General features: G+C 50.8%; 1 protein-coding gene across 3 annotated transcripts in view; it reads right to left on the bottom strand.

Moving 5' to 3' along the window:
• Positions 1-969: 969 nt before the first annotated feature.
• Rin3 (Ras and Rab interactor 3) overlaps positions 970-23,933 on the bottom strand; it is a 106,551-nt gene continuing 83,587 nt past the window's right edge. For all 3 annotated transcript variants that reach the window (XM_028777333.1, XM_028777335.1, XM_028777334.1), the window contains exons 6-10: positions 21,721-23,205; positions 17,950-18,258; positions 9,065-9,196; positions 3,853-4,016; positions 970-1,733 (exon numbers count right to left, since the gene is read on the bottom strand). In XM_028777333.1, coding sequence (XP_028633166.1) covers positions 1,413-1,733; positions 3,853-4,016; positions 9,065-9,196; positions 17,950-18,258; positions 21,721-23,205 — 2,411 coding nt within the window. In that variant the 3' untranslated portion in view covers positions 970-1,412. The remainder of the gene's footprint in view (positions 1,734-3,852; positions 4,017-9,064; positions 9,197-17,949; positions 18,259-21,720; positions 23,206-23,933) is intronic.

Genomic DNA, 23,933 nt, shown 5'->3' with positions numbered 1-23,933 from the left:
CAAGGCCATGTCTTAAGGCTGTAAAGAGAGAGTCATATAGCGAGGTGGGTACTGGGATGAAAGGCAGCATTTGGGCTGATGATACAGCTCGCTTAGTCATGTGGCCCTGGGTTCCATCACCATATAAACTGGTCATGATAGTGCACACCTGTAATTCCAGTAGCCCTAGAAGGTTCTAGATCAGCGGTTTTCAAGGAAGTGGTGAATGACTCTTTCCAGGGATTGCCTAAGACCATGGCAAAACAGCTTATGAACATTATGATTCGTAACAGTAGCAAAACTACTCGTTCTGAAGTAGCAATGAAAATTATTTTATGGTTGGTGGGGAGGGTCGTGGCATTAGGAAGGCTGAGAATCACTGTTCTATACACTCAAGCCTATCCTTGGCTAATAATGAGCTTGAGGGCTTACTCATGAGAACCTGTCTCCAAAAAAAAAAAAAAAAAAAAGCCATTAATTAAACGCAATAAGTCTGACCAGCTGTCAGTGCATGACTAACACTGGGTATCAGGGGAGACTTCCTGGAGGTGGACTTTGAAAGACGCATATAAGAGCGAACCAGGCGAGGATCAAGAGGATTGGAATTCCCAAGTGTAATAGCATAAGGGTAGGAGGGATGGTTCTAGAAACCGTCCTGAGCCTGGGGTGATGGGAACCAGGGATGGTGGAGATGCAACAGGTCTCGGACTGGTGAGCGGAACTCAGGCCTCTTCAGAGGAGTGAGCTTTTGCAAAAGAGCTTTTATTAACACCCCCTACCCCCATAGTGCATCTTGTCAACACCGATGGCCTGTGGTGTTTCCATCACAGACCAGGTCTTTCAATGCCCCCTGACCCCGCCCCTCTCCCCCAATCTCATGGCATTGGTTGAACTTGACCATGTTTCCCAGGAGCTTGGCCGCTTCCAGTGTGGCTCAGGAGTCCTGGCAGGCTAGGTACTCTGGTAGGTAAAGACAAGCTGAGGCAGGGGTGAGGTGCAGGGCTGTCTCTTCAACACAATACTTAGATCTTGGGTTGTGGTGGAACATTTCAGCTCCATCCCGAGGCTCAGGGAGCAGCTGGGGTCAGGAACCCCTTCATTAGCCAGTCCTGGGGAACGTGAGCTCTTTCAGGGAAGACTAAAGATCGGGGGTAGGAGGTGGGACAGGGCCAGGGGAAGGCAGAAAGAATTGCCTGAGGAATTGGGTGTGAGCAGCGTTGGGCTTGTTTGCTACAGTTGGCTAGAGAGCGTCTTCCACCTGAGCCTTGGTTTTCCTTACTGTCCAATGAAGAACATGATGCCTCAGGCTATGAGTCTGCCTGATTGGCTTAGGCATGCTAAGTGGGTGGGCGTTGCCCCAATGTGATTGACGCAGGCACCTACGTGGGCACCTCTCAGGAGATCTTGCCAACACAGCTCAGTGGGGGGTCATCTTATAGGAAGTTGGGCTCCCGCACCACTATATAGGGCTGGCCTGAAGCATCTTTGCCACTGTCCTGGGGCCGGTACACAAAGTGGAAGTCTCGCTTGGGCTCGCTCCGGAGCAGATAGCCCTTGATGCGGTGCGGCAGAGCATCGTCAGCCAGCTGGAAGCAGCGTCCATCCACCAGCACGAAGAGCCGGTAGTCTTGGGGCTGTGCCACCTCAAACTTCTCAGCGCACTGTGCACACAGTGCCTGGGCTGCTGTGTCTGCTCGTGATGCCAGTGTCCGTGACTGCTGCTCGGGCTTCAGGTAGGACACACAGATGAAGTCCTGCAGGCAAGATAGAGGAGGTTTGAGGTTATCAGGCTTGACCAATAGCATTCTGGCTCACCCTCATCTCAACATTGGGAGCTAGGGCCAGCGGACAGGAGCATGGTGACGTTGGACCTGTCTTTGCCTTCTCTTGGACAGAGGGGGGTCTCAAGCAAGCTGAGAGTAAGGGCAACTGTGTCCTCTTCTTACTCTGCCACTGAGCGTGGTAGGTAACTCTTCCTTCTCTGGGTCTCACCTCCCCACTGGACTTATTCAGGGTGATTCAGTCAGGATTCAAATATGGATTTATTTCTCCTGTGTATGTGTGATGTATGTGTGTACCCCAAATGTCCCAGGACAACTCTGTGGAGTTAACCTTTACATAGATTCCAGGGATTGGACTCATATTTTTAAATTTGCCTGTCAAGCTAAGTCATCAATTCCTGGCCGATTCAGTCATTATTGAGTCACGACAATGGGAGAGTCCCGTCCCCTGCCCTTAGCCAGTCTTCAGGCTCTTCATTATTCTCCCTAGTCAGCATGGTTCAGTCATACATTCATTCTGCATCTCTCCACTGAGACGGCCCTGCCCCTCAGGTGCAGTGCTGGAACGCCGTATAAAGCTGCAGGTGTAGATTATAATCCTAGCACCTCACAGTTCAGGCAAGCGGAACCGTTTGGCCTCTGAGAGCAGGAGTTGTCTCTGTGGTTTAGAGGCAGGGAATGAAGAGGCTTGAGGGAAGCTACGAGGTGGGGAGCTGAGGAAGGGGTGAGTTGAGGAAAAATGGAGGTGGGCATGTGAGGTGATACCTGTGGTGCTGGGAAAGGGTGATGCACTATGAGTCCCTGGGTTCCCTGCCCTTCCTGGCTTTGAATATGGCTCTGTTTGTTGTGTGACCCTGACCACTGCTGCTTTGACTGTAGACTGAGGACAAGAGCCACACACTGCCACTAAGCCGGTGTGAAGTCATGTGTGCGGGGCTGCCTTACCGTGGATGGAGTGGCAACATCAGCAGATGGCTCACAGCCACAACCACGAAGATGCTAATGACCATGTTACAGGGTGGAGTGCCAGGGTCTGGGCCCCACTGTAGGCTTCTGTTATTTTCCAGAAGGGAAAGGTGGGACAGAGGTGCTGTTGGGGGTGTGTGCGTGGTGGGTTGGCATTCTCTCATGCCAATGTATACCAGCTTGGGACAGTCTATGGTATGCATCTCCTTCTAATTCCCAGTTCAGCGATGCAAGCTGAGATGGACCTTGTTGGGAGGGAGTATTTACATCAGGGAAAGTGGCGGAAGCTGGAAGCTGAGACCATCGCTTTCTTTCCCTTCCCCACTGGTTCTAAGGTGCTGTTGATTCCAGGAAGGCGTAGAGATGCTAGGTTGGCATCTGTGAGCAAGGGCAGGGATGCAGGACACACTCGGTTCAGCCAGCTCACGTGGATGGGAAGTGGCGTTTCTGAGGGGGCGCAAGACTGCACGACAAGTTTAGTAACCATCGCCTTCCTAACGATTAACCTAGGGCTTTTTAGGATAGAGGATGGAGGCTTATCTACGGACGGTTTTGCTAAACTAAAGGGGATGGCTAGAATCAACTCTTAGTTCAAAGCTGGGTCCAGAATTCAGGCCTCCTACCTCCCAGAGGCCTGGGCTCCATTTTCTATACAGAGTCTCTATAACTATGAATAGTTCAGGAGGGTTGTCTGGCTTCCTGGTCCAACTCTACATGTTTTCTACACACTGGCTTCCCATTCTGCTCCAGATCCTGGGTTTCAGGCCTCTGAGACACATGAACCACGGGCACTGTCCTCCCCATATGAGAGCTTCCTACACAGAGGATTTACAACACGGCACTGATTACTGTAACGGGAAGCCGTGGCCAGCAGCACCGAGAAGAATGGTATGTGTATGTAGCCATACCACTTTGTCCATTGGGTTATAACACCTTCCTGGTGGCACTTCTATGCCCACCCAGGACCTGCAGAACTAGGCAGGTTGGCAGGTAGAGCCTTGGATTCCTCTGTGGGAAACCCATTGCTCACCCTGAGAATAGTAGGGCTGGCGGGTCAAAGGAGTCAAGCACAGGTGGTACCTGTACAGTTTGTAGCCCCAGACACTATAGTAGTCACCAGCATCACCTGCACAGAGGAGCGGGAGGCCCGGGCCTTGTTGAGCGTGCGCCTGCGTTCCCAGCGATGGATGGAGTCCTGAACCTCCACGCTCAGCTGTCTGGTCACTGTGATCTTGTCATAGTTCTTAATGTGCTCCAGGGCTCCATAGGTGGTAGTCAGATAGTAGGAACCTGTGGGGTCAAGGACACAGGCTGAGTGAGAAAGGTCTGGATCCACCGCACTGGGAGGGAGCTGGTCCCAAAGCGTGTGGCCCCGCCTATTGCTTCCAACATGCCCCTCCTTCCATAGCCACCAGGGGGCGGCCATGCTCTACAACCTGCTTAAAATGCTTCATTCAACTACAGTGCGGTTGGCATTTAATAGAACCCACCTCACATCTTTCCTTAGCCCCGTTCAAGAAGGAATCATGTGAAATATTCTATATATAACATATAAAATTATATATATGACTATTTTAAATATAATTATAAATTAGAAATGTTATTTGCAATTACATATAATTATATATGGTTATATAATATAAAATATAAATTCTCTATATACATGTACATACATATATATATATATAATTATTTTTAGACAGGGTCTCACTACTTAGCCCTGGCCTGAGATTCATTTTAAAGACTAGGCTAGCTTTAAACTCATAAAGATCCACCAGCCTCTGCCTTCTGAGTGCTGGGATTACAGGTATGGTTGGTTTACCACACCTGGCTAAGGATACTTATTCCATGTGGCTGAATTGGAAAGAGAACAAACAAACCCAGCAATTCCTACAAGTCTGTTCATCCAAACTCGGTATTCTTAAAATGTTTGAAACTAAGTTAGAAATTTAAAATGCGATTTTCAAGTGTTTTAAAATATATAGGACACATAAGAAACTGAGAGGCGGGGATGCCTGTGGGAATGTGGAGAAGGCACTGGGAGCCAACCCTCTCACTGAATTATACACGTGTTTAACATGTAGCACCATGAATGTATTACCTATTATAAAAACAATTTTCAAAGATGCACAGGAAAGTTTAGTTATCTCATGAAGTTTTTTTTTAAAGATTTATTTATTTATTATATATGAATATACTGTAGCTGTTTTCAGACACACCAGAAGAGGGCATCAGATCTCATTACAGATGGTTGTGAGCCACCATGTGGTTGCTGGGATTTGAACTCAGGACCTCTGGAAGTGCAGTCAGTGCTCTTAACCACTGAGCCATCTCTCCAGCCCCTCACATGAAGTTTATAAGGATTTAAAACAGTAAAAGTATTTGCTGCTACACAGCCGTAGTATCAGCAGCACTCGGGAGGCAGAGGCAGGCGGGTATCTGCGAGCTGGATGTCCACCTGGTTTACATAGCCAGACAGAGCTTCAAAGCGAGATCCTGTCCACTTAAAAATGTATTACATTTTAAATTTTATTTTGTGTGCACATGTGTACATGTGTTTGTGGGTACACTCAACTTGTAGAAGTCAGTTTCCCCTCCTTTACCACAAGAGTCCCAGGAATTGAACTGAGGTCTTCAGACTTTGTGGCAACTGCCTGCCTTTACCCACCAAGATATTGGCCCTCTTAAAATTTTCCTTTAAAAGTAATCTTAAGGCTGGGCGGTGGTGGCGCACGCCTTTAATCCCAGCACTTGGGAGGCAGAGGCAGGCGGATTTTTGAGTTCGAGAGTTCGAGGCTAGCCTGGTCTACAGAGTGAGTTCCAGGACAGCCAGGACTACACAGAGAAAACCTGTCTCGAAAAACCAAAAAAAAAAAAGAGTAATCTTAATCTGTAATGTTTCCTCAAGTAATTGAGGCTTTATGGTACTTCAAGCTGCATAAGCCATGAAATTTTAAGTTCAAAGGTAATACTTTGCTGGGATGTTTATCTGGCCATCGACTTGTTAGGGGTTTAGAACCTTGCTGAGATCTTTCACTTTATTTGATTTTTTGGTAGCTTTTATTTTTAAATTTATTTGTTTTATGTATATGAGTATGCTGTCTCTGACACACCAGAAGAGGGCATCGGATCCCATTACAGTTTTACATGTGAGCCACCATGTGGTTGCTGGGAATTGAACTCCGGACCTCTGGAAGAGCAGCCAGTGCTCTTAACCGTTGAGCCATCTCTCTAGCCCGAGAGCCTTCACTTTAAAGCAGTGGTTCTCAACCTTCCTAACGCTGTGATTCTTTAATACAGTTCCCAGTCATAGGATTACTGTATTTTTGCTATTGCTATGAATTGTAAACATGTAGGATATCTGATTTGCAGCCCTCAAAGGGGTCATGACCTACAGGTTGATAACTGTTGCATTAAAGGGAAGAAATTGAATCCCAGAAGAGGGTGACGTGGCCAAGATCACACAGTACCGCTCCCCCTCCCCCCACCCCTAGCATCCTGCTTTCTTCCAGTCCCTAGCTTTCCTGACACCCTCTAGACTGCTTTTCCTGGCTATTGAGGCCAGGCCAATGGTTTTGGACACGAGGTCAGTAATCCACCCCAATCCATCTTCCCGCCCTAACTATGGGTGATCCACTGCTATCTGAAGTGGCCCTGGATGAAAATGTTCGCTTCCAGACTCCTTAAGCTTGGCTGAACAGGCACAGCTCTGAGTCCTGCCCCTGTGGCAGAGAGAGCAGGGCAAGGTTAGAGATGCTCTGATTCTGAGTCCTGGAGATGAATGAGCAGGGCGAAAAGTCACTTGCTTTTCTATGCCATGTGTGAAGGGGTGGGGCTTAGTCACGCTTGGGTCACTTAACTATATGAGCTCAGACAATAGTTCTGGGGGTTTCTGGTCCTCTCAGAGGCAGAAGGGAGGAACTCCAAGCCCTGTTGGGGCTCTCCTAGCCCTTCAAGTCCTATACAATCCTGTAACGCCCTTCTAGTCATCTTTGATGGAGATCATGTAGTACCCACTATGAGCACTAGGTGGCGGGCGACACCACTATGAGTTTTGCAGACACTTCCCAGTCAGTATGTGGTAGATTGATTGGCAAATCCATTGGTGGGATTATCTGGGCACAGGCTAGGGAGGGCACATGGGCAAAAAGGACTATGAGGACATGTGTGGGAGATGTTTGGATTCTTGGTTGGCTCCAGCCAGGCGATTTCCCTAAGATGGGGTGGGATATGGGGTGGGTATAAGAAGGGGGGTCCCATCAGTCCGCCAAGCTGCTCACAGGATGGGCCTGATCTCTGCTTCCACAAATGCCTGTTGGGAAGACCATGGGAACCAGCTATCTGATCTGGGATAAGTCACACAACGCCACAGGCCGGAGGGGTCACGAGAACACGTAGGAGAGGGTGTTTCCACAGGCGGAGAGTGATCCAGTGCGGACACCTGCACAGTGCCTTGTTTCTCAGGACTTTCATGGACACTGTCTCAGGGTGGCTGTCAACTCTTTCAGCAGTGCTGGTTAGAGACCCCTGTCGATTTCTTTGGTCTCTGGGTGCTTCCACGGACATGGTGAAACCCAAGAGGGAAGCCTTGAGGAGAGGAGGTCCTAAATGTGAGAGTGAGGTGTCTGTTGATTTTCACGAGACTCCCAGACTTTCCTGTCTGGCTCTGCATTGCAGCCCCAGTGTCTGGCATGGATGGTTCAATGACTGCACGGGTTGGTGGATGGAGATGTGGGGGATGGGTAGGAAGACGACAGAGTATGTATGGATGAGTTGATGAGTGGGTAGATAAGTTTATGGATGGATGGACTGGTGATGAGATGAATGGGTAGGTGGGTGAACAGATGGGTGGGCTGGCGATTGGAGGATGGATGGAGAGATGGGTAGATACGTAAATGAACTGGTGGATAGCTAGGTAGATAGGTAGATGGACTGATGTAGGTGTGGATGGGTAGATGGATGGATGGGTGGGTGGATGGGTCAGTAGGTAGGTAGATGAATGAATAGGTGAATGATGGGTAGAAGGACAGACGGATGCATGGGTAGACATGTGGATGGATAGATGGATGTACAAGTAGACAGATGGTGAGTGGAAGGGTGGATGGATGTGTTGACGGACTGAAAGAAAGCTTGTATCTTTTGCATCCCTGGACTCCAATTGCAGGTAACATGTAACTAAAGAGGAAAAACAGGCAGCTCCAGGTGCCACAGGCACAGCTCAGAGCTGCATACGACGGCAGAGCTACATACGGCAACGTTCTCTGCTTTCCCTGTTCCCCTGAGCTGAGAAGACCTCAACGAAGCACTACATCAGGCTTTCCACCTCCAGAAGTGGCAGATGCAAACTTATGCAAAGAGGGACAGCCACTCTCAAGAACCACAAAGCCCAAAGGGGATGCTTGTGCCTGGGAGGCTGGGTCCATTCTTCGATGGTGGAAGCCCACAGGACATGTCATGGTCCCTTAGAGCCCATATCTGGGCTTCTGTATCTCAAGCGATTCTTAGTAGAGGGGTAGCTGAGGCCCTAGCCAGAGGAAGTGGTGGGTGGAGGGACAGGGGAAGGGAAACTGAGATAGGCCGAAGCAAATCACACACCCTTCCTTCATTCAACCAGGGAGCACAGAGCCCTCAGTGCCTCAGTGACTTCGTCCTATGGCCAGAAGTCCTGGCCAGGGCTGACTCTCAGCCCCTCCCCCACCCATCTAAGAACAGATCTCTATATTCATTATACTCCAGGGAGACAACGTCTGCCATTTTTTTGCATCATCTGTTAAACTACTAACTTCTGTTGTGCCTCCAGGAAGAATGCCATTCCTGTTCTTCTTTGTTTTTAAACTTAATTAATGCATTTCGTTTTACTGGCTTACTTCTGAATCAGGGTCTCACTAAGCAGCCCCGGCTGGCCTAGAACTTAACTGTGCAGAACACGTTGGCCTTGAACTCACAGAGACCCGCCCACCTCTGTCATCCGAGAGGGCTGGAATTGAAGGTGTGTGCCACTTTGACCAGCTCCTTCCTCTTCTTTCTCTGTTGGCTCCTGCTCACCCTTCAATGCTCAGCCGAGGCATCACCTCCTCCAGGAGCCCTCCCTGACTGCACTGTCAGGGTAGCATGCTCCCAGTCTCTTTGAATTTCCTACTGTCAAAGTTTTGTCACTTTTCTTTGCAACCTGTCTTCCTGGTCAATGAGCTATTAGGGCAGGGCCTGTGTGCATGTCCCTAGGGCTTAACATTAGTCTGGCCCTACCTAAGAAATCCTTGCCAGGCCACCTGGCGTGGGAGTGGGTGGGCCTGGGTTGTTGGGAGATGGTGGTGGGTGTGGGGTGGTGGTACGCTCACCCTCTCCTAACTGCAGGGCGGGGTCCATGAGCTCCATCATGTACTCCACGTTGAGAAGCATTTCCGTGAGGTTGCTGCGGGCCAGGACGTACATGAGCACAGGCAGGAAGTCGTCGGCCCCGTAGGGCTTCCCTGCGAGGAGAAGAGGATGAAGGCTGTGAGTGCCAGCCTGTGAGCCACTCAGGGACCCAAGGTGACCCTGGAAGAGCAAGGTTCTGCAGGGTTCAATGGTGGGGACCCTCACAACTCCCAGGGTGGCTCAGTACAGGTGACAAGAAGGAACTGAGAGAGAGCTCCGTCTAGGGTGACAACACTCTGGTTCCTTGCCCTTTCCTGATTCTGAGGCTGCCCTGGGCTGCTTGCTGGGTTATCTCAGTCTCATCACACTCAGTTCACAGGCCGACCACTGCTGCATGGGCATCTGCAGGGAAAACTGAGATCCAATCCTGTGCCCAAGATCCACCTCTGCCCCCGAGATCCACCTCTCCCCCCGAGATCCACCTCTGCCCCTGAGCTCCACCTCTGCCCCTGAGATCCACCTCTGCCCCTGAGATCCACCTCTGCCCCTGAGCTCCACCTCTGCCCCTGAGATCCACCTCTGCCCCTGAGATCCACCTCTGCCCCTGAGATCCACCTCTGCCCCTGAGATCTATCACTACCCCTGAGATCCACCCCTGCCCAAGATCTTCTACTGTGCCTGAGATCTACCACTGTTTAAGAACCTCACTGTCCTTGAGAGCCATTCCTGCCCCAAGATCTATCATTGTCCAAGATCAATCACTCCACCAAGATCAATCACTCCACCAGAGACTACCATTGTGCCTGCGATCCACTGCTGCCAGTGGTCCAACCCAGAGCCCCACGTGTATTCGCAGTTGACTGGGAGGAGAGATACTTCATAACAGAATTTCCAAGTGAGAGGCAGAAATGGAAACTGACCTGCAGTGCTGGCCAATTTCCATCCTGTAACCATTTCCACAGTGACCGAGTTCAAACTGCAGACCTGCACATGGACTTGGGAGGAGATGTGTAACTAGCTCCCCTGAATTGGTATGAGCCACCTCCTTCAGCACACCAACAGCCTTACACACCACAGGCTCAACCTCACCATGGGCAGGTCAAGGCTCAGAGCTGGGAGGCCTGTGCTCAGAGGTCTGTGCTGATCACTGGTGGGACCAGATTCACGTCTTTCCCCCAGTGATGGCTTACAGACCAACACCAGCTTCGAGCGCAGTTGGAACATATGAGCTCCTGGGTGACTCTTCCAGCTGTCCAACAGGCAGCACTCCCTGGGAGATGAGTACAGCTTTGAAATGCTTCTCTTGTGATCTGAACACCTGGCTTGCATGGACCAGAGCTCATGCCCTGCTAGGGGCAGCCTGTGTTTCCTGATTTTAGCTTCTGTTTCTCCCAGTTCCATCTGTTCACCACCTGTAGGCACACAGAGCTGGCAGAGACCTTCTGTGCATTTCATGGGCTGGGGAACTTTGGAGAGAGTGAACTCTTTTTTTTTTTCTCTCCCAGAGTCAGGGTTTCTCTGTGTAGCCCTGGCTGTCCTGGAACTCATTATGTAGACCAGGCTGGCCTTAAAACTTAGATCTGCCTGCCTCTTTCTCCTGAGTTCTGGGATTAGAGATACATGCCACCACTGCCCAGCCAAGAAATAAGCCAAGGGGTGCTCATCTGGGGGCCCTGAACATTGGAATAGGACATTAGGAAGGCCCTAGCTAGGTCGTTCTAGTTCTGCATGGTCAGGCCTCTCCTTAGGCCATGACAAGCCTCAGTTTCTTCATCTGAACACTGGGATGTTCAGATCAAGTCAGTCTGTTACTCAGGATTGATGTGTGTCAAATGAGTGGCTGACAAAGTATAGTCATTTGGGAGGCATTATCTCAAAGGCTAGCATAAAGTGGCAGGTAGGAAATGTTCAGTGTAGGAAGACACACCTTGGAGGTAGAGGGCATCGTTTCACGGGTTGGGCCCTGAACTGTCTACGGTACAGAAAGCTAGCTGAGTATTGGATCCACATGTTCCATCCCCTCTCTGCTCTTGACCCTGGGTGTGAGGCTTCAGGTTGCTGTCTGCCTTGATGTTATTGCCCTGGAACAATGGACGGGAACCTGGGGTTGTAAGCTGAAGTAAACCTTCCCTCCCTTTCCTGGTCTAGATCAGCGAATGCCCAGACACGGAGGGTCTCACCCCACTCTACCTTCCTTAGCCACATGGAGACATCGGATGGCAGGTTCGTGTTTCTGCTCTATGTGGCAATGCCCAGGACATCCGAAAGCTCCATAGGCATGAAGACTCTCAATAATAAACACGGGTGACTTTAGTCACTAGAATTCAGTTTAGCATAGATCTTAAAAAATAACTTTCCCTCTGTCTCCTCCACATGCAGGCAATGCATTAGGTTCCTGGGTCACCATCCAGAGCCCTCCAGCCACCATCCCTGCCTGAACCACTAGTGGATTCTTGGCCTCTGTGAGGAAGTAGATGGTGAGGGAAGTTGGTCTTTATTACCAACCTGTTGGCTCTACAGCCAACCTTTGAGGTCTATGAATCCAGCCCTTGGTCCAAGCAAGCTGCAAGTTCAGGCCCAGCTAAAGGCATGGAGGGCAGCCTTCAGCATTCGGAGCCCTTTCCATGTCTTCTGGATTTATATTGGTTTGCTATATTATATTACATTGGTCTTTACCTAGGTTCCCTCTCCCTTTCTGTCTTCCCTGAGGGAACTTTGATCTGTTCTTCCCACTACAGGAATGGATTCCTTTGCCTACCTCTGGATATTCCAGAGCTGGGAATGACTTCCCTGTCAGATATACAGAATACAAATTGAAAAGCCTAACTACCCTTGCCAAGTTCTATAAACTCTGCAAGGACCTCGTCACTCCCAGGTACGATGGATGTTTACCCAAAGCCATTCGTCTCTTTAATTTCCCAGCCTGCCTGACCCAGGACCCTCAAACTTGCGCTCAGTTGCTCTCCCCAAGCCTGGTGCTTGCGCTGGATGGTGGGCTGGCACAGCGCAGTGAGTGTGGCATAGGTTTGGCACGATATGGCTTTAGGTTTGTATTTTGGCTGGGCCTATCTAGACATGTATGACAGCATTTACCTCTTAGGAAAGGATGGTGTGACCAGTTACATTTGGCTCTTGTGACTTCAAGTGTAGCCCTTTTCCTGCTATCTCAACTGGTCCCACCTATGTCTAGGCTGTTGTAGTCTCTTTTAAATGGGCTGCATGGTCTGTGTATGTGCTTCTCTCTCCTGTGTAGTGATGACAGGAGAGAGGCAGTGTGGTGGTCTTCTTGTTCAGAGAGGAGGCCTGGAGGCCTAGGATGGGTAGAGGTCTGGGTAAGGCCTAAGTTGCCTAAAGTCTAGGGTTCTTTAAGTCTAGGAAGCCAGAGGTTTATGGAGCCTGAGGTCTAAGAGCAGTGTTGGGCAAGTGTGGTTCGGTCCTGCTGAACACGCTCAACTGTTAGCTCAACACAGGCTGTAGCTCTGCCTTGCTAAAGGGTTCCCAATGGCTCCCAGGCCTTCAGCACAGGGATGTTGGCCTGTGTTTCAGTCACAAGGCTACAGCCAGATAGCATGAGATGCTGGGAACATGGAATGGAGTGGGGTGAGGTAGAGAACGGGGAAGCCTTGAAACCACCAGTGTCAAGTCTGGGGTGAATCTGAGTCAACTGAGATGCAGCTAAGAATGTGTCATTAGGGGCTAAAGAGATGCTTAGCAGTTAAGAGCACTGACTGCTCTTCCAAAGGACCCGGGTTCAATTCCCAGCACCCACATGGTAGGTCACAACTGTCTGTAATTCAGGGGAACCAACACCCTCATACAGAAAGGCATGCAGGCAAAACACCATTGTACATAAAATAAAAATAAATAAAAAAAAAAGAATGTATCACCCCCATGTAACTGTAATAGTTATCTGTCAACTCAATAGAATCTACAATCAACTGGGAAATGGATCTCTGGGCATGCCAATCACAGAAATTGGTTACATTAACTGAGGAGATTCATCTTAATTTGAGTGCGATCTGGGCTGTAAAAATGGCAGAAAGTGAGTTGAGCATTAGCTAGCATTTATTGCTGGTTTTTTTTTTTTTGACCTTGGAAGGCAATGTGACCAGCTGCTAGACTTCCCAGCTGGGAGGGGCTGCCCCTTGAACTCTAAGCCTAAAGAACCTCATTTTCACTCACGTTGCTTTGGTCAGAGTATTTGATCAAAGCAATGAGAAAGTAACCAAGTCAGGACTATGAGGAAAGTGTGACAGACAGGAGATGAAAATCTGAGGCCTAGGTGGGAAAGATGGGGGCAGGAAGGAAATCTGAATTCTCTCAGGTGTCAGCCTCAGGCTGGAGAGACGGCTCAGGAGTTAAAGAGTGCACAGTGATCTTGCAGGGGACCCTAGTGTGATTCCCAGCACCCACATGAGGCAGCTCACCACTGCCTGTAACTCTAGCTCCAGGCGGCCCAATGTTTCTGGACTCTGAGGGGACCTGCCCTCATATGCACATACCCAGCACACAGAGACAGGCACGCACATAATTAACATAATCAAAGTAGATATTAAAAACATCAGTGTGGTCAAAGAAAAGAAAGGCCCTTGAAACAGAGCACATTAAAGGTAGCAATGCCTGCTAGATGTGGAATTGTAAGCCTTTCAGCATCCTCAAGGATCTTAATAGGTCACTGATGACCTGTGATTCAGTCAGAGATGCTGGATCTGGAGACGCTTACACAGGGACACATCCACAGCTGTCATGAGAGAGCTTTGCAGCCTGGCACTCCCAGGGTCTACAATATAGACTCAGGACAGCACTGACTGGGAAAGGTCCAGATGGAGAACTTGTGTGATTTAGGGGAAGTGTGTGTGTTCGGGGGTAGGGGAAGGCACTTGACAGTTGCTGAGATAAGTTAACTCACAGGGTACCCAGGAGTCCTTGTTTCAAGGAAACATTTACACTTAAAGGTTTCAAGTTTGAAATCGGTTGAAATCGGACTCTCTCTCTCTCTCTCTCTCTCTCTCTCTCTCTTTTGGTTTTTTGAGACAGGGTTTCTCTGTATAGCCCTGGCTGTCCTGGAACTCACTCTGTGGACCAGGCTGGCCTCGAACTCAGAAATCCATCTGCCTCTTTCTTTCTTTCTTTCTTTCTTTCTTTCTTTCTTTCTTTCTTTTCTTTTCTTTTCTTTTCTTTTCTTTTCTTTTCTTTTCTTTTTTCTTTCTTTCTTCTTTCCTTCCTTCCTTCCTTCCTTTAAAAAGATTTATTTATTTATTTATTTATTTATTTATTTATTTATTTATTTATTTATTATGCATACAGCAGGCCAGAAGAGTGCATTGGATCCCATTACAGATGGTTGTGAGCCACACCATGTGGTTACTGGGAATTGAACTCAGGACCTCTGGAAGAGCAGCCAGTGCTCTTATCCTCCGAGCCATCTCTCCAGCTCTGAAATTAGTTTCAAACTGACAGGTTAAAAAATGTGCTGGGCTGGGGGTAGGTGGGGTGGGGATGGCTCAGTCTCAGGAATTTTATTTCAAATAAAATCCCATGTAGAATACTGTCCTTGAAACTGGTCTGGTGGGGCTGCTGGAGGTGAGGCTGGCCTGAGGTTCGGGTGTCTGTGTTCCACCTGGAGAGCCATCCAGTGCCTCTTAGAACTCTGCTTGGAATCTACAATATGGTTCTGAGGTAGGAGGATGGAGTAGGGAAGGAGGCTCAGAGGCATCAAGGAGCCAATGGCTGAGGAAGGATGAAAACTCCTCCCACTTGGGCTACGAGTAATACATGAGGATCATAAAGGAGAACCCCAGTGGTCTTCAAGTGCCGCAGAAGGTGGTGCTGGGTAAGTGACCTACAAAAGCCTGCAGCCTCAGGCCTTTCCTTTCTCTCCAGCCTAGTCCCATTCTTGGGTTCTCGCCTGTGCCCTCTGCTTAATAAACTGTCTCTATATTACTACCCACATGTCCTGGCTCAACGCTTTGTTCCTGTGTATAAGAACCTGGAAAGTCTCAGTGGGTGTTCTCTGGACTCCAATCCACGCCCATAATGGTACAACCTCCTCATTCCCGGGAACAGGGTAGGTAGACAGTAACCTCTGTACCCCACCATCAGAACACTCGGACTTGGGAACTCAGGAGGATGAGAATGGGGAAACTGAGGTTGGTGGTTAGGTAACCTCACAGCCCCTGGCTAACCCCATAGCTTTCAAGGGTCTGTCCAACTCAGGTATAGCACCCACATGGTACCCACATGGAAGCCCCATAGATTTATCATCTAAAATTGGGGCACAGAAGTAGGTGTGTGTTGGTGATCTCCTTCCTCCTAAATAAAAATGCTCTGGGTGGGGTAACCCAAGATGTAGTTAGAGCCACCAGGCTCCCACTCCAGGGTTCAGCCTCAGTAACAGGGAACTCACTGCCTCCTGATAAAATGCCCCTGGCTTCTGGTCCCAGCCCAGAGCTTGGCCTGAGACTCTGGCCTGGGCTGCCTAATATGGCAGGTCCTCTTGACTCTGTTCTTCCATTATTCTTACTGGAGAACTGACTAACCGTCACCCCTCCACCCCTGAAATATTGTCTTCTTCATTCTGACCTTCTTGAAGCTGGCCAGCCTTCCCCAGTCCCTGCTGTTGGGACAAGCTTTCAGTAGCTAAATTCATGGTTAAGAATGGTCACAGTGTTAAGCCGGGCAGTTGTGGTGCACATCTTTAATCCCAGCACTTGGGAGGCAAAGGCAGGCGGATTTCTGAGTTTGAGGCCAACCTGGTCTACAGAGTGAGTTCCAGGACAGCTAGGGCTACACAGAGAAACCCTGTTTAAAAAAAAAAAAAAGAATGCTCACAGGTCTCATTGGGGCTGTCAGGCATTCTGGGTGCCCTCCCTGGGTCCTAGGCCTCTGAGGCCGACTGTGCTGTCAGACATGCATGGGAATAAGGCTCTGAGTTCTGGAGGCTGCCCACAGTCGCTTCCTTCCTCCACTGGTCACGTTTAGGCAGGAATCAGTTGCACTTACAGCCTAGCCCTGTCTCCTGGCTTGCAGACTACACAAGATCCCTGGCCCCCCAACAGACAAGCTCTTCCTGACACGACACTTCTCCATGACAACATAACCACCATGAGGCTTTATCCCCGTGTGGCTTCTGCCCTTCAGGAACTCAATTCGTTTTCTCAGTTGCAGGATACATATTGGTCCTACACAGAAAAAGGGCCTCCAACCTAGAACTGGGCCTCTTCCAGGCCCAGGTGGGAAGTTGACTAGGATGAAGGAACCGTGTTCCATGCCCCAGTGCCATGCCAAACAACTCTCTTCTGTTGCCAGAGGACCAGCTGGGCTGCTCAGCCATAAGGAACATAGAGAGGAAGAGGACCCTCTCAGCCATCCCCAGGTATTGAACCTGCTGGTGTTGGGCACTGGGGTCAAATGACACAGCTTGTTCCTAATATCTGCAAGTCCCTAAGTATGGCTCTGGCTTACTAGAATCTTGGCTTCTCTCCCATAAAGAAGCTGAGCCCAGAGAGATAAGTGACTTGTTCCAGGTCTTACAAGTGGTACGGGGGAGACCAGACATCTGAACCCAGTCTGCAAGATTACAATGATGGGACTCTTTTTCATGTGCCATGGCTGCTGTGTACAACTACACATGTGGCTGCCTGCACCAGGGCATCTCACTGAAGGGTGGATGAACTCCAGCTAGCGTTTATTCTCTGTGGAGCATGGGCTCCCCTGCTTGTGCACCTAGAGGAGTGGCGTGGTGAAGTGGCTACAAATGGGTCCCATGATCCCACTACCTCCCTTCTTTCCTTCTTCCCTGTACTCCTCAAAATGTGACTTTAGAGCTTTTTCCATCCAAAGGGGACATGTGCTTCATCCCTTGAATCTGGGTTTATTGTGTGACAAGACAGGTCAATGCAGGGTGGCAGTCTGTCACGATGTCAGGCCTCAACAGGCTCTGCTCACTACCCTGAACTCCAGCTGGCCACGGGCATAAGCTGGGGGCAACATATTGGAGGATGTTATGGCCAGAGGTTCACCCAGATAGCCTACATCCAGGTGCCCACTAACAGATGGGCCGGGGCATCTTCCCTCAGCCACTTCTGCTGACTTTGGTGAGTACAGACTAGCTTCTCTGTGGTCCAGTGAGCTACTATCAACACTGTCGGAGCAGGACCTGTCCTCTCCAAGTTCACACATGCTAAAGCCAACACTGTTGACTAAAAGGTGACTCTTTCGGAAGTGGGGTTATCGCGGATGTGGTTGGCAGAGATGAAATCACACTGGAGTAGGGTAACGCTGATCTACTGTGACCTGTGTCCTCATAAGAGGGAAATGTGGACACAGAGAGAGAACACACAGGAGATTGCTGAGTTGGAGACCTGGGTTTTCAGACTTAGGAGTGAGGCTGGATCAGATCCTACCTAGTGCCTGAAAAGAGCACACCTGCCCCACTTTGATCATGGACTTCTACCTTCCACCACTGAGGCACTACGGCTCTGTGTGTGAGTCAGCATGTTTCAGCACTCCCTGCAAACTTACAGGGTACCTTTTCCTTTTTTTTTTGGTTTTTCGAGACAGGGTTTCTCTGTGTAGCCCAGGCTGTCCTGGAACTCACTCTGTAGACCAGGCTGGCCTCGAACTCAGAAATCCGCCTGCCTCTGCCTCCCAAGTGCTGGGATTAAAGGCGTGCACCACCACTGCCCGGCTCAGGGTACCTTTTCCTAATGCGCACGCGCACAGGCAGGGCTAAGTTCATCGCCTGTCTTGAAGACACTGAGAGGCACCGTTTTCTTCTTCGCCCAGGTCACCCTGTGGTGTGCCCAGAGAATACGTCCTACTCTCATCCTACCTTAGTTCTGTGGGGAGTCCAAGCCCTGCTTACCTGGGTTGCCGAGAGCCATGGAGTCATAGATGAGCTTGCAGGTCTTCAACAGGATGGAGATTTTCTTCCCTGGTGAATAGGCCTTGTGCATGCTGGTCAGCTTCTGCAGGATCTTCTCCATGACAGCCACCTCAGGCACACTGGTGGTCACACCCAGGTCGGTGGTGGTGGTGGCCAGGATCACCAGCTGGTTCTCCTTGAGCTGCTGCAGTGAGCCATCCCGGCTGTGGATCTCCAGCAGGCTGGAGTTGATGGCCTCCTTCAGGGGCTTCAAGACACACTTGTACAAGGCTGACTCCACAATGGCCTCTGTCGGGGTGAGAGCACAAAAGTAAGAGGAGCAGCTCCAGGAGCCCTCCCACCAGGCCCTTCTGCCTGGCAGGCCTAGCCCTTCCATCCCTGGTTTCTACTTAGCCCTGACTTGCAAGCCACTTTGCAAGATGCACTGGCACCAGAACCTCTGATACCTAATATCTTGGTCTCTCCAATGCAGTGTTCTTCCCAGGGCTGGGAACAGAGCCTGCCTATAAGCACACATTTCAGAAGGCACTGGACAGACTGCGGTTATGCAGTGTACAATCTAAGCATCTTAAGGGTAGAATTAATCTATAATGCCTGTTGTACTTCTCCAGTCCAGGAGATTTGCTTGCATCGTCACTGATACATGCTCTCCTTGCCCACGCCGCTCCTTCAGCCTGCCAGGCCTTGCCTTTGCCCCTGGACTTTTGCATCGCACACCCCCCTTGCTGCACAGTAATTCATTCACACAGCTTCTCCGCTTCCAACTATCACCAGAATCAAGCCGCAGTCCTACTCAAATCGTGGGATGGGGGTTAAGGAGCTTAGATAACCACCATAACTCTGTAACATGGATGCCATGATGCCCTTCTAACAGTGGACAGGTTGGGCTCTGATGGGGCGCGTGGAGGCTAAGCAAGGCTTTGATTCGTGCGTGGCTGCTGCTCTGGGTGACAGGCGGGAACATTCTCTGGAATAGCCTCTCCCCTTGACTGTTAACCCAACAGGAGGGAGCCTGAAGTCTGGTCTCTCCAGAGGGGAGGCTGGACAGCTCTTCTCTCTCATGGAGGTCTGGCTGGAAGCTCGTCTTGTGCCTCCTTCTGCCCCTTCACCAGGAGAAGCACAAATTGCCTATGTCTTACCAAACTGTGTGGAGAGTCTGTTCTGGCAGCTGGCTACCTGGGGACAGCTGTCATCCCACTGTTTCTGACAAGTCTAGTACAGACTTCCTTTGCTTTACCCAGGATCACTTATACTGGTGTGACAGTTCATATCTAGTGTCAACCTCACTGGATCTAGAAACCCTTTGGAGATGATCTGTGGGCGCGTCTGAAAGGTAATTTCAAGATTAGGTGAACACAGGTGGAAGACCCATCCTAAATGTGGGCAGGGCGATTCCATTCTGGGCTTGGGTCCTAGAACAAACAAGGAGGAAAGGAGCTGAACACCAGTATCCATCGCTGCTTCCTGACTGAATGCAGTGTGACAGCTGCCTCGCTCCCACTGCCGTTGCCTTCCCCCTCACAGCTGACTGTATCCTCAAACTTGAAACAAAAATAACCCATTTTTGTCAGGTATTTTGTTACAGCAGCAGACTGGTAACTAATACAACTGGCCCTGCCCTGAGTCATTACTGGATAGCTCTGGATCACCATCCTTCTTCATAACTCTCCTCATGCCCTCTGGGGTCCATTCCCTCCAGGCCACATCCTCAGCCTGAGGTTCACAGCCTGGCATGAGAGGCCACATCCATCTCCTGCCTCATCTCCCACCTCTCTGCCTGTCTCTGTGGTGTCACCACTGCCTGGTAGAAAACGACCCCTCCAACGTGTGCTTAGGCTATGGGTCTTCTCCTCTGTTCAGGCATGCATGGCTGACCATAGCTTCTTCTGGCCTGCGCCGAGATTGAGATGCCCATGTCTTCTATGCCCGTCCACAGGCTCCTGTTCTGCATACTGCCTGAGATCTCCCCTGGCCACAATCTACTTGTCTCATGGCTGTTTGTGCATTGCTGGGTTCCAGACATCTGTGCTCAGCCCTCATTTCCCCCCAGACTGTAGACTCGGTCTCAGTAGCTTCCATCCATCCCCTCCTGTATGTCCAAAGAGGTAGGAGGCCATCTTTCTGACACAGAACCCCTGGGCTTCTCCTGGTCTGGGTCTTCAGGCTTGTAGCTATGGCCTCTCAGGAATGCTTATACTGGTCCTTAGCTATTCCGAGCCATATGAGGCCAGCTATGTCTTTGCCCACTAACATAGACTAGATCTGTGCCCAGTTTTTCATTGCGCTGCCTCCTGCCCAACCTACTTGCCTCCAGTGCATCTTGTCATGACTGGAGCTCTGCTTGCCTCTAGTCTCTCTGCTCCTACTCAGCTCAAGGACCAGAACAGTGCTGGGCACATGTGAGGTCCTGGCATTCCTGCCTTGAACCTGCCACAGCCTGGTCCCTTGCAGAAATGCTAAATCTCAGGGGTTGTGACGCTGTGACCTACCTCTCCGCAGGCCTCCAAACCTCACTTCCTGCCTACTTTACACTTATGTCATCTTCCTCTATGGCTTCCTTGCAGATTACCTGTCATTTGTCAGAATAAGAGCTTCCTGAGGATAGGAGGGACACATGATTAGCTAGCTTGCTACCATGTTTTTTTCCGGTACAACAGGTGGAGGCATTTATAGTCTGTTGACTATTTATACTACTCATTTCCTCCCCAGAGAAGCTCTGTAGGGTGATGCTTGGGTCTCTGGGACTTGGTAACTGTTAGTGGAAAAAGTCAGGGGTTTGTGTGGGTGGCCTTTGCATGCACCGCCCTGAGCATCCAGCCCAGGTGAACCTTCCATCCCTGGTGGGGTACACACACAGCTATAGCCTCCTGAAGAGGCAACTGCCAGCCTTAAACCTCAGCACATCACTGCTGCCTTTCTATAGGACTCTAATATGGTGGCCTGGCAACTATATCAGTTGCCATCCATCCATCCATCCATCCGTCCAAGCTCGTTTCCAGGGAGGGTGACACTTGATACTCTTTTTTCCCTCAGGGATCTCTCACTATGAGCCATCATTCTGTTGTGTCTCAAAGTATCCTTTTTGAGTCCAGAACTGATGCTCTTAATTACTAGGGGGAGGAGGAGGAGGAGGAGGAGGAGGAGGAGAAGGAGGAGGAGGAGGAGGAGGAGGGGGGGGAGGAGGAGGAGGAGGAAAGGGGCTCAGGCCCACAAGGAGGTGGTACTCAGAGGGACAGTAATATTTATCAGGTAATTCCAAAATCTCTCAATACGTTTTTGTTTTGCTTTGCTTTTCGAGACAAAGTAGCCCATGCTGACCTCCAGCTCACTACGTAGCTGTGAACGGCCTTGATCCTCCTGCCTCCACTTTTCAAGTGCTGGGACTACAGGTAGATGCTATGATGCCCAGCTCTAGCACTGTGGTCTGCCTGAGTCTTTTCATTGTTTATACGGACGTGTAGGTGGCTGCAGAGAAAAATAACACCTGTCATCCTGGAGGTTTGCGGCTGGTGGGGGAGAGGAGGGCTGCTGGGCTGTTTGCCAGGAGTCAGGAAAGTTGGCTGCCTTGACTTGGCTCCCTAGAAGCGGTACCTGAGAGAGGGATTTGGGCCCAGGAGATCTGTGGGACAGTCAGGGAGGAAGAAGAAAGAGGATGTAGGACAAAGAGGCCCCAGAGGCTGTCCTGTGTCCAGGGGTGCCTGAGTGTATTTATGCACCGCTCTTCCTCCCACCCTCCCAGCTGCCACTGACCGAGTTCCTCCTCCGAGTGCAGGGTGGGTTCCACCAAGGCTTTGAGTTCGGTGCTCTGTAGCAGGTAGCTCTTGAGCTGGGTCATCATGGTGCGGATCTCCTGCAGCATCTCGGTGCTGGATGTCTGGCGGGCCATCATCTCCAGGCTGTACACCTTGTAGTCCTGCACTAGGCTGCCAAAGTAGGAGCCCTTGTCCTGTGCCAGCTCCACCACCTTCTTATACAGCTTGCGGTCGCTGGAGAGGAAGGCATGGAAGACGCTGGCGAAGCTGACAAAGCTGAGGCGGTGGCGGGCCTTGTCCAGGATCATCGAGGGCTTCTTCTTCACGTTGGGGCTGCTGAACTCCAGCTCCTCTTCCGCACTGCTGGTTGAGTAGGAGTCCTGGTCAGCCGCTGAGGCAGGCACCCCCAGGCTGTCTGAGAGTGAGGCCAGGGAACCCTTGAACTCTGGAGAACTATGGGGACAGACGCTGGTTTGGACTTGGAGGTGCTGCATCTCAGCTTGCCGGGCAGGACTCGAGCCTTCCCAAGGTGCACCAGGCGCCGGTTTCTCAGAGGATGCCTCCTTTATGGGGGTCTCCATGGGACTAAGAAAGGCTGACGCCAGCTGCCGGGAGACCCGCTTCTTCCTGGGGGGTGGGACTGGGGGTTGTTTGGCCATCCCAGGAGACAGTGGTATGCTGTCAGCATGGCTGGCTTTGGCCTCTGTGTCCTGGCCTTGCTCCGTGGTCCTTGGAGGCCTGTCCCCAATGTTACTTACGGTGCTCTGGGGAGGAAGGTTGAGTGAGGCTGTCCTAGAAACGCCTGAGTGGTCTCTGTCTGTCGAAGTCCCCACATTCTGGCTTTCCAGAGATACCCTCTCAGAAATGCGCCTCCTGGGAGGAGCTGCTGGAAGAGTCTTCTTCAGGGGCAGCGGAGGAGGAGGGGCTTGGTGCACGGGGCTGGGAGTTGTCCCAGGCTTCATCTCTTCCTCTCCAAATGGGCCCAGGCCTACAGCTGGACGTGGGAGACTCTCGCAGGCTGTCATGGGTGGTTGGTTTGAGTGGCCAGGGGGGCCCGGTGCATGGGGTGCAAGGTGAGAGGTGGGCGTTAGGGAGGAGTTGGGCAAAGGACCAGCAGGCAGTACAAGAGGCGCAGGAGGCCGGGCAGGGCCAGTAGGAGGAACAGTGGGTACCGGGGGTGGAGGTGGGGGACGACGTGGGGACCCCTTAGAGGTGGGTGAGGTAGCATCCGGGGTGGCAGGCACAGGGCGTGGAAGGTAGCCAGTAGGCAATGGAGGTGGATCAGCCGGTAAGACGCAGTCCTCGATGAAAATAGGATTCACGAACCACAGGCGGTCATTTCCCACCGAGAGCTCGATTTCACAGGAACAATTCGCGTAATGGGTTGTAGGCCTGAGGCTGGAGGATGCAGGGGTCCCAGGGGCTAGGCTTCTGAGTGGCTCTGCAGGGCCCCTTGAAGAGTTCAGAGAGGAGTCCCAGAAACCTGAGGAAAACAGAACAGAGACAGTTAGCCCTGCGTCTCCTTCTAGCAGTGGGGGAAGGGTCCTCGCTTTTGCGTAAGGTTGTTTTCCCTTCTTGGACTCTTAAACTTCTCCCACCACTTCCTGCCAGGAGGGGAAGTCCCCTGTGCACCCGCCAGCAGAGGGTTGAGGAGAGCTGGGAGGGGACATGAGAGGCCTGGCTTCAGTTCTGTGCCCATGCCTCGGAGAATACCTGTGGTAAAGAGCACACGTCGGGGTTTCTGCAGCTATTCAGCTGGGTACCCTGGGAAGACTGTATCTTAGGTCTTAGTTTAGCTGTCTCCCCAGCAGGTGTCTCAACAGTAACATCACAGGGTGCTGGGAGGGAACCCTATAATAAAAGGGGAGGGACTAGAATTTACTATGGCTATTGCAGCTGGCACACACAAGAAAAGGGAACCGGAGAGTTCTGGGTGGTACAGCTGGACCTGTATCTGCCCACTGCAGGCTGCTGTGACTTAAGGACTCGACACTGAGGAACTAGGCTAGTAGACAGGTGAGGACACAGCTCCTATCTTTGAGCAAGCCCTGCCCTGCTGGGTATCTATCAACCAGTCCTCATAGCCTTATCTGTGATGGAAGCCACCAGGCAAGGCCTGACCTGAGAGATTTTAGCTTCTGGGTACCATATTCCAGCAAACTCAGGGATGCTCGTGGCCTCCCAAAAGATACAGGGCTATATGACTCTGGA

This window comes from Grammomys surdaster, unplaced genomic scaffold (assembly GCF_004785775.1).
Source record: "Grammomys surdaster isolate TR1022 unplaced genomic scaffold, NIH_TR_1.0 279, whole genome shotgun sequence".
NCBI classification, from domain to species: domain Eukaryota; kingdom Metazoa; phylum Chordata; class Mammalia; order Rodentia; family Muridae; genus Grammomys; species Grammomys surdaster.
The sequence above is the reverse complement of the archived record's forward strand: the minus strand, read 5'-3'. Positions and strand labels throughout refer to the sequence as shown.